Source organism: Gossypium arboreum, chromosome 4, assembly GCF_025698485.1.
Source record: "Gossypium arboreum isolate Shixiya-1 chromosome 4, ASM2569848v2, whole genome shotgun sequence".
Taxonomy (NCBI): domain Eukaryota; kingdom Viridiplantae; phylum Streptophyta; class Magnoliopsida; order Malvales; family Malvaceae; genus Gossypium; species Gossypium arboreum.
Window position 1 is genome coordinate 111,770,969 of NC_069073.1, and position 11,197 is coordinate 111,782,165.

Consider the following 11,197-nt stretch of genomic DNA (forward strand, 5'->3'; position numbering starts at 1 on the left):
AAACGTCGATATATACGAGACTTCCTAAATAATAAAATAATCATAAAAACTTTTTTTGTATATTCTTATAAAAGAATTATTTGTTTATTTTTTTTTTTCGATTAACTCTTTAACTCGATTGATAAGAGCATTGTTATCAATACATAAGAAAGTGAGTTTGAATAAGTTAGAAATATATTATCCTTTTATTTATGGGTTAGAAGGAGTTATGAGTAATATTAGACATCCGTAAAAAAATATTAAAACTTATAATAAGATTATTAAAAATAAATTAAAATTATTTTTTTAAATGTAAATAATTTTATATATATTTATTTTTAATTAATATATTTTAAAAAAGTTTAAATTCTCCAATGCTCAATGATTTCAACATATCCCTAAATTTCAAGGGAAAAAATTTATTGCATTCAAAGCTTATACTATATTTTAGGTAAAACATTAAGAATAAATGAGACCTTCCTTTTTTAACTCGCGGCCATATCTGTCTTTTCCCTACATTATTGACAAAAGGTAAACTATAAAAATGTATGAAAGATTAAAATCATTTGAAAGAAAATAAATATTGAAACCTTGAATTTATTTATTAAATCTGTTAGAAAAAGTAAATTGAAAAAAGAGCAAAAGGTTAATGGCATAAAAGGCTCAAAAATACAATTAAGACCATTTTGACAAAACATGTAAATGTCAGTGACCAAATTTGTCATTCAAAAAAAAATTCATTAAAAAACATTAATCTATTTTGAATGAACTTTTTCTTGCTTAATAGTTAAAATATGGCTATAATTTTTGTATTTTTTAAAAATTAAAAATTTAATTTACGTACTTGTGTCATGAGATTAGAACTTAAATATAGTAAATCTCACGGTCTTAGGCGAATTTTTACTTCATATTTGCTTAAGTCAGTCTAATTCTTGAAAAGTGAGAATTCTCCTGAAAATTCTTTAAGGCACAAAAAATAAGCGGAAGTAACTCAAAGCAAAGGAGCAAGAAAAAAACTTGAAAAGCTACAACAAAGCAATACTCACCAAGTGTTTGAGTAAATACTCTCAAATATATTCTTTTAACTCAAGAATGAAATTCAATGGGATGATTATAAATGAGGCGAATACCTCTATTTACAGTTGAGCTTTCCTAGCTCCAACAATACGAATTGAATTATATCAATAACTAAGATTAGTGTCTATCTATAATATGAGAGTATATTTAAACTCTACACATTTTTATCCCTAGAGTGTTTCTCCATATGTTCCACGAAAGGATAATTTAAGTGAATCAAATGAACCTCATTTGGCACTTGTATGGGACATTCGTCACGGGCTTTAATCACAGTACAAATTGAACGTGATGTTTTGTGTGCATTCGTCACGAACTTTAATCCGCAACCCATGACACTTATATTTCTAAGAATTTAATCCCTATACTTTTTTAGATTTTTAAATTCAGGCACAATTGTTAATATTGTTTTTATTTTTTAAGTTGAATTCAGATTAATTATTAATGGGTAATTTTATTTTATTTTAAAATGTCATAACAACAAATTTAATAAAAAAATGATGATGATTAAACTTAAATTTTGAAATTTAAAAAGTAAAATGACTAAATTCTTAAAATACAAATACAAGAAATAAATTTCTAATTTTCAAAAAGTATAAGATGTAGAGGCACATTTTAACCCTCAATAGTTATCTTCAAAATTGAAGATGGGATCTTCTTTGTATCTTGATTATTATGTAAATTAATAAATCTGGAGAAATGTAGACAAAATGGCTGGTATAATAAAGGAATTAACTACCCACTTTATCTATATTTTTAAACACCATATATCGTTATTATATACAGGTTTACCAAAATTTGTTTTTGTGTTGTTCTATTCTCAAATTCCAACTGAAAAAACTGTCATCTCATGTTGCAGCATTGGGGCTTTCCTACATTTATTAATTTATCCCACATGCATAACATTTGTCTTGGAGATTGGTAATGGGCAGTGTAGTAATCCTCCACGCATCCGAACTGGCAAAATTTCAAGCTGTGCTCGTACTCCACCGGTTTCGAGCTGTTGAATTTTTCCACCCACATTCCCATGCTCACATCTTCCATCTTGAATAGCTGCAACAATGGTGGTTTAATCAAACAATTATCAATTCTACTGCTATTTAATAACAATGGCCGAGACGGAGTCACTTACCCGCAACTTGTGTTTCTCGAACTCGGCTACAATAAACTGTGAAATGTCGGATGAAATTATGTACCCTGGACCGTTCGCGTAGGGTGGGTAGTCTTCTTCTGGCCATTCCTGGAATAGACACAAATGTAGTACATGATGATAAGTAGGATGTGCACATGATGGCATGCTATGCACCAAACAAAAGGGAAAACCATTAGTTGGCTGAAGGCTATGTAACTTAGACTCGGGTGTGATTGTCAAATCTAGGAAAGTGCCCAACATGCATAAGTATACTTTTTCTTTTTTTTTCTTTTTTATAATTTTTTCATGTATTTAGAGAGGAGTTCTTGATTCCAGCTAAACCTTTAAATTCCAAATCAGTTTATTGTTGATCAAAAGAAACCTTCCATGCTAATCAATTTACAATAAGTATTATTGGATAACATGAAAGTAAATCCCCGGGATTTGCTAAGTACAGAACAGAAAACACATACCTCATATGTTACTGCCCATTTACCATCACGGAGGGGTTTGTGGTAATAATTCATATTTCCAATATACATGCTTTTATCTCCATACTTCTTTGCTTCCTTAATCACAGAGTCCACCCGGACAAATGTATCATCATCACACTTCATAAGATATTTCGCTGCCATTGTGCGGACCTGTCACCAAAAACATACAAGTACATGGGATTCTAGAGTCTACAACTACAGAATAATATATTGCAATAGTTTTCCATATGCACTATATCTTAAGTAATCAAACTCAAGTGTCAGATAAGGATGTGCCTAACATGGGTATGATCAATTTTTTTTCCAAATATTTGGAGGATTATACCAGAGCTTTTCTAAAAAAATTAAGAGCCTAACTAATATAGACTACATCAGTTAACAGTACTTCATTTTAATAAGATTAAAATAGGCAATGTCGGATCATTTAAGCGCTCACCCCATATTCAGATATGGCAACTGTCTTCAGAACAACTAGGTCGTAGTTATCCATGTAGGGAACTATAACCATATCACCAAAATAATCGGCTTCCTTTTTCAGCTCGACATTTACTTCCTTTCTTCCACTCTGAAAAAAGAAAGTTAGTAAATATATCTAGCAAGGGGAATTTCCAAGGGAAAGAACCTGTTCTTCCTTTATGTACACTTACCAGTGCTACAAAAAAGCGAGCAACAACATTGGAAGACTTGATGAACTTATGCTGCATCCAGGACTTCCTCACAGCCATCCTCTCAGCAAAATGATTGCCAGCAGAAAGGATGCCTATAAAAAGCTCTACATTTCCGTTGGGAAGTGGTGGCGCCTTCCATTTGCTCAATCTCTCAAGATGCTTTTGTGGATCAAAACTCGGGTGTGAATTTGGCAAGGAAGCAGCAAATACAGAGTGCACATCAAGGTCACCCTTTAGAGATAACCCAGTAGCATCCTCGAGCACAAATCCCTGTAAACACCATCAGAAAACTTACAAGGCGTTCTATATTTTCATCAATTCATTAAGCCAAGAACAAGATTTTACTCACGGTTCGATATGGAAATGAGGTGATGTGTCGGCCATCGACATTGACATGGTAGCCCTCCAATCCAGCCCTTAATGTTAGAACAAACAACTTCCCCTCCGCAAAAGGGTACTGCCAATCTAGTGTCACCTTCTTCTTCCTCCCTATCAATCTGTTCAACCACCATGTAGTCTTCGATTCTTCCGAGCCATTGTCATCATCTCGGATCCATTTCTCACATTTAACTTCACCGTCAACTACCCAAAGAAAGAACTAAAACAATCAGCAAATCAGTAAAAAAAAAGTCTGATATAATTATCTTTTAAAACACCCCCTTCCCCACAAGATCATAAAGCAACACCATAACTACCTACAATTATTAATTACAGTTTCAACCTTTTATCAACCTACATTCTCCCTATACTTCGCATTGAGTAAAATGCACTAAAAAAAGTATAAAAATGATAACCTGTTTCTTCATCAGCTCTAGACTTCCAGCCTTCACACCTCAGCGCCGATCCCCACTGCATCCTATAACAAGTATTCTGTTCGATCACGGGCTTCCCGCTCCAATCCCCTTTCAACCTCGGATTGAAATGAAGAATCCGCGGCGGATCCTCGCCGTCCACCGTCTTCAACCCTTGCAGTTCCATCATGAACTGCGTGACCATCACAGACTCATCCCCTTCTCTCAAGACCGCAATTTTCGGGTCATTTTCTGCATGCGCCCAATGCGGCATCCCCACCACCGTAATATGGGATCCTAATGTTAACCCGCAAGGAAGGACCAAGATCCTCCCCTGCTTCACGAACTCCGGCCCGGATAAGGAAATTGAATCCGGGCATGATTCGGTTTGGTTTTTGTTTTTGTTTTGGCTTTGGCTTTGTTGTTCAGGTTCTGAATCAGATTTCTGTAGACCCGATTGTAGGTCGTCCCAGAGTTTCTTGCCGACAACGAAGGCGTGTCGTGCGGTTTTGTGTAGCACCGACAACTCGTCTTTAGAACCGATGTTGTCAAAAGAGCTGTCATTGAACAGGAGACCCGACACTCCCTTGAACTCCCGCACGTTCCCATCCGGTGATCGGCTTCCAGGATTATGGACAAGGTCCGGGTCGTTGTCCGGGCGAGCTGGCGCAGTTTTATAACTAAAGTCCTCTTCGCTCTCGAGAATCAAAGGCCTGGGCAATGTGTCAGTAAAGAACCCACCGGAATCGGCTTTAAAAACCAGCGGGATTTCAAAACTGACAAACAAAAGGTAGAGAAACAAAACCCCGATCAAGAACTGAAGCAGCCTGAGCCGACTCGGAGACATTAATGACTCAAATTTTGATCGCTTCATGGTTTACTTGAAAAAGAAAAAGGCCTAAAAACAGAAACGGAAAGGGTTATGCTGGTGAAGTGAAATATGGAAATAGGGAGAAGCCTAACCCTAGATTTGATGAACAAAAAAAAAGGGTTGGGTACTTTTAAGTAAGCGGAAAGCAAGCATTCAAAGAACACAGGGCAGAAAGTTTTTGAAAAAAAAAAAAAAACTTCCAAAATAACCAAGAACAGCTTTTTCCAAGTAATTTAATTTGTATGTCCGACAAAATCTTGGGATGTTATGCCCAGAAATTTATTATTACTTTATTTCCACAAAATCCCCACTTTCCCACTGCTTAACATAATAACGCTAAAGGTGAAACAAATTTGAAATTTCTTAAACTCGTAACTATGATCCCGAAACGACGCCGTTTGAGCGACTGGATTTTATGCCATGCACGCCACGTTCGTAAAACAGTGGTCTATGGTCGTCGGGTCAAGTCAACTTCAGAATTGTCAGAAATAGTAATTAAAACCAATAGAATTGTGTGACTAAAAGAAAATATTTTTATTTATTTAAATATTTAATGAAAAAATCAGGCCCTTAGATTTATGAAGAAAAATTATTAATTAAATTTAAAATAAGAAGATAAATATATTTTATTATTTTATTTTTATTCTATAAATAAAAAAGCATTAATTTAACGTTGTGGTCTATATGAAAGTTAAATAATATATATAGGCAATACATTTAGCCTTTTATTAATTTATTTTTAATTAAATTTGATTCAAAATCTTTTAATTTTTCAAAAATTCAAATTGTTTTTTTAATTGAACGATGAATTTTTAAACATAGTAGTACATAAAACAATTCAGATGTACTTTATATTTTTTATGATTTTTATATTTATATTTTAATTTATTTAATAATGTAACATATAAAAAAATAGTGTTGTGTCAATTAAAAATACGCCAATTATTATGCAAGTTGTCTTAATAATATTGTTAAAAATAATGCTTCAAACAATTTTTCCTATTAAAAGAAATGATTTGATTCTTTTTAAAGATTAATGGTGAAATAAGGGTCAATTTGATAAAAACATGTAAATGTTAAAAGACTAAATTTGTTATAAATCCAAAATATACTAAATAAATATTTTTATTCTATAAAAGAAAAGGAATTTATGTAATGAATCTTAAGTATGTTTTATATAGGGAAAAATGTTTAAGATTTTGTTTATTGACGAGGTTAAACTACATGAGTAGTCACTTAATTATGAAAAGTTACAAAATATCACTCAACTATTGAATTTTGTCTTTTTAATCACACAATTATATTAAATTTTAGGTGTTTCCATTTTAAGCTACCCAGCTAATAATAAAAGAAAAGCAAAATTAAATAGTTGAATCACCATTTTGTAATTTTTTTATAATTGGGTGACTAAAAAAATACTACTATTTGAATGGCTATTTTATAAATTTTCACAATTAAGTAATAAAAAAGAAAATAAAACATAGTTGCATGACGTACCCTAAAAAAAAATTAAGTTAAAGGAGCAAGTGCCAAAAGAAGTTGAAAAGAGAAGCATCTTTGGGGGCTGAATGACCTTTTCGTCAATGGGGAAATTGCTGATTGATTTGGTGGCGTTTTTAATGGTTGGAAATTTGATAAGCAGTTAACAAAATTTAATTTTTTAGTAATATTTGATAATTCATATTTTATCAACAATATAAATCGATAAATAGATAAAAGTTATTTATCATTTAATGGTGAATATTTTATTTTATTATTTAATATTATATTATCTTTAAAATGTTTACATTTAATTTTAATAAACCAGATTTTAAAATGATAAAAATAATAAAAATATTTTTAGATTAACTTAAATATATTATTTACTTAATTTTAATTAATATATCAAATGGGTTTTATGACTTAATTTAATTCGTAATTTTTAATACTTAATTTTTTAATATTTAAAATTTTAATTTAATAGTGAGATTGACGTTTTAAAAATTTTAAAATTTTAAATTCGAATTTTGTTGAATAAATGATTTAATTTAATATTTATAATAATTGATTTTAATTAAAATTGATTATATAATATATTCAACTATTTTGGGGTTGGGGGGATAATCTGATTAAGAATACATAAAAGGTAGAAGAAAAGTAAGAGCAAAGAAGAGTTTGTGGGTGGCATCTTAGTGGGAGAAATGACTGAAAATGACTCCCATCCCTTTCTTAAATAATTATCAACTTTAAGGATTGGTAATGGACGAGGGTGGGACATTTCCAATGTTGAAAATATTCAACCCACTATCAAATCCATCAATTCTTTTAGTTTTCAATTTAATTATCTCTAAATTTTAATTTTAATCATTTAACCAATAAGCTTTAATAAATTTTCGATTGAGTTCTAGTTTAATTAGTATTAGTATTAGTATTATTATCGGTCAGAAGGACGTATATTCAAATATGTTAAAACGCATTATCCTCTCATTTAAAGGTTAAAAAATATTATAAATAATTTTAGGTATTGTATAAAAAATAATTTGTCAAATGTTTTGCATTTTGAATATTCATTCAAAGTGTTTATGTTGGAAAATATGAATATCACATATATAATAAGGGTAATTACATTTTATTATTTACTATCATGACTATTGTGATAGGTTAGCCTAAATTAAAAGTGGTCTTATTTGGTTAAAATTTTATTAGGTTTTAACTATTAAATAAAGTATGGGTCAAAGATGTGTAGATACTCTAGTAATTGAGTTCTAATCAAGTACTAATTAATGATGGGCTAATTAGGATTTGATTAAAACTAATATACCAAAGTTATAAATATTAGGTTATGATTCTCAAATTATACACAATATATCTTTTCTAATATCCCATCATTAGGAAAGAGAGAGCAGATACTTGTGTACTAATTTAGAAGATCAAATCCCCAAGATCTGGTAAAACTTAAAGGAATTCATGAATCTAGGTACGCTTTCGTAACTAGTTTTGTTCTTGATTTATTCTTGATGATTTGACATGATAGATATTAGTTTATTAAGTTTTATTTCAGATTTATTTTACAAATTCTAACAAGTGGCAGCCGAGCTTTGTCATGTTGAATTATTGAGAATAAATTGATTCTTTATTAATTTTGGATTGATTCGGTTTTCTTTTTTAATTTTATTGATTTGATATTTTAATTATATATTATGTTGAATCTCTGAGATTTTTGATAAATTTTTGCTTTTGATTCTTTAAATAAAGTTTTAAGGTTTTATAAATATAATTTAATTTAATATTTACATATACTATTCGAAAGATGAGGGTTTATTTATTTATTTATAATCAATTGATAAAAATTGATGTGAGATTTCTTTCTTTCTTTCTTTTCTTTTCACATAATTACTTTATAAATTTTGATTAAAGTCATTATTAAATTAAAGTTACAACTTACAACTTTTGCAATTGAAGAATTTCAATTGGGTTGTATAATTGGTTTTGAAAGTTAATTCACTTGATAATCGAATAAATGAATATTGGTAAGATGTTTTTTTTCGCACTATTTGTTTTAAATTTTCTGTTTGTTGTTGAATATATATAAAATTATCATTTTTGTCTTTATTCATGAATTTAATTCATATATACTGAATGATTACTTTTGGTTTCGTTATAATTATTTTATATAAGTTTTAGTCCTTATGTAACGACTAAAATTAAAATATTTAGGATTTTTTTTAAATATGTTGGCTATGAATTTTCATAAGTAGTTGCATATAAATACTTTTATATAATTTGAGATTCTTTTATATTTAGTGGTTATGGATCTTTTTTTAAGAATGTGTACGTATAAAGAAGTTTTATGATAATATCTTTAGTCATGAATATAAATTTGAGTTTACATGAAATATGTAAGGCAAACCAGTATTATTTTTATATTATTATAATTGTGTGTATATATTATATGCATATAAATGATTTTGAGAATTAATGCATGATTATAGTTTGTGTGAATAGGTGTTTATAACCATTATTCAATAAGATTATCTTTTATAGTTTAATTAGTGAAATTAAGTTTTGATGGATATCGTTGAGTTGTTAAATTTTTTTTTTGTTATGGTTATATATTCAATTTTATGGGTGTTTTAGTACAAATTCATGTTAACTATATACATATTTAAATATTGTGGTTTTAAGTTTGGATCTATAATCTTAGGTTTTGGCATCTTATGGTTCCAAATATTTGGTTAAATTATAATGATGTGGTTGTCGAAACCATTTTTTAAAAAAAGGGTCGACTTTTTATTTTGAAAATGGAAACGAAAAAACGGGAATTGCCACAAATCCTTTTTTATGAGGTGTGATCGGGTCACCTCATGATTGATCGTTTTAATAAAACGCTTTGATTTACTAAAACAACAATTTCGGTCTACGAAATTTGAGAAAAATGGGTTCGGGAGTCGGTTATGCACGAGGAAGGATTAGCACCCTCGTAACGCCCAAAATTGGTACCTAATTGATTAATTAATGTCTTAATGTTGAAAGTTGAAAATCCGTAAAGAATTTAAGAATATGATCCTTATTTTTTTATTAATGTTAATTTTACAAAATGTTTGGATAAGTCAAGGCGGATACTAAAGACTTTCTTGTCCCGAAGTAATAAAATGTCACATCTAGTACATTAGGACACGACATTTTACTTTCGAAAATTCGCTTGTCTTTTGATTTTCAAAACTTATGCATTTCAATTTTAAAAGGATATTCGGTCATTTGGGCCAAATGAGAAAAAATCAAAACCCAGTACGTTAGGGCACAATCTCTCGAGTTTCCAAATACGGAACATTGCTTTATTTTGAAAATTTTCTTTTTATGAAATACTAGCAAATATGAAATTTAAAACGATGTGTATTTATTTTGCTTGAAGTATAATAAAACGACACATTATGAATAAATACGTTGGGACCTAATTCTCGATATGATTTGAACGAAACAAACTAAAATGGCAATATGAATATGGAATAATAATGTACGAATAAAATGTTATGTTAATGAATGTCTATAATATGGAAATACTAACAAATCCTAGTATACATAATGCAATAACCACATACTATCACTTTAATACCAACACAAACAATCGAAGGAAATAAAATACAATAAATAACAAATAATTTCAATGATAACAAAAAATAAAATAGGCACTGAACAAGACAAAACTGATTTTTATGGTACAATAAAGACTAGTGAATACATTAATAGATATACAAACAGATATTGAAGAAAGTAGTTTGTAAAATATTGAAAATAGAAGAGTAAATTAAAATATAAAATAAAATTAAGGGAGCAATTTGTGAATAAATAATAATAATAATAATAATAATAATAATAATAAAAGTTTTAAAATCATATAAGAGGACATAAATAAATAAATAACAACACGATATAAATAAATAAATAAAGTTAATAACAAGAGTAAAAAACATATATAAGAAAAATAATAATGAAAATAATATTAGTCTATAAATAGAAATAGAAATATAATAAATAGAAATATAATAATAGTAGAAATATAAATAGATAAATAATAATTAGATAAATAATAATAGTATTAGAATAACAAAATAAATATAAATAGAAACATAATAATAATAGCAATAATATATTAAATTAGTTAATTTTATAATAAAATAGCGAAAATAAAAGGACTAAATCGAACCTTAAAACAAATTTTTGGGGCAAATCAAAAATAAATAAAAGGAAATGGACCAATTTGAACATACGAATAACAAGGAGGGACCAAAAGGGAAATAATCCCCACCCTCCAAAACGCACAGCTTCAAGGAGAACCAAAATGCAGTCAAAATAAATTTTAGGGCCAAAATTAAAAATAATAAAAATTTATGCTGAGTTTGGATGGGCGGTGCGTTTACCTGCAGTTAGTGTAAAAACAGCGGTGGCGGTGAGATTAGATACTGTAGCGATACTGTAGTGTGAGACAAAAAGTAAGCTAAACGCACCGTACCGCACCACACCGCACCGCCGCCCCAAACCCACCCTTGCAAAACAATAAAAAAACGGAAGGGCTAAAAGCAATTGGACGAATTTAGAAGAAATAAAGAAATTAAAATGAAATGGAAAAAATTCTCACGTCAAATTCAAAGAGAAAAGAAAATAATTCAATTCCAATGGAAATAGGAAAAGAGGGAATAATCCAATTTCAA

The 11,197-nt window shown here is 29.3% G+C and overlaps 1 protein-coding gene across 1 annotated transcript; it reads right to left on the reverse strand.

Moving 5' to 3' along the window:
* Window positions 1–1,666: 1,666 nt before the first annotated feature.
* LOC108458288 (hydroxyproline O-galactosyltransferase GALT4-like) lies at window positions 1,667–5,373 on the reverse strand. The gene is made up of 7 exons (XM_017757634.2): window positions 4,142–5,373; window positions 3,697–3,929; window positions 3,327–3,617; window positions 3,116–3,244; window positions 2,659–2,829; window positions 2,186–2,293; window positions 1,667–2,106 (listed from the first exon to the last, which is right to left on the reverse strand). The coding sequence occupies exons 1-7, from the start codon at window positions 5,010–5,012 to the stop codon at window positions 1,897–1,899; spliced, it is 2,013 nt and encodes a 670-aa protein (XP_017613123.1). The 5' UTR covers window positions 5,013–5,373; the 3' UTR covers window positions 1,667–1,896.
* Window positions 5,374–11,197: the final 5,824 nt, after the last annotated feature.

Excerpts from the sequence above, each read along its gene's own strand:
- LOC108458288 (XM_017757634.2), bottom strand. The coding sequence starts at position 5,012 with ATGAAGCGATCAAAATTTGAGTCATTAATGTCTCCGAGTCGGCTCAGG. Across the intron at positions 2,830-3,115 it reads TTGCCATATCTGAATATGGG|GTCCGCACAATGGCAGCGAA; the intron begins GTGAGCGCTTAA and ends TTTTGGTGACAG. Across the intron at positions 2,294-2,658 it reads AATGGGCAGTAACATATGAG|GAATGGCCAGAAGAAGACTA; the intron begins GTATGTGTTTTC and ends TGTCTATTCCAG.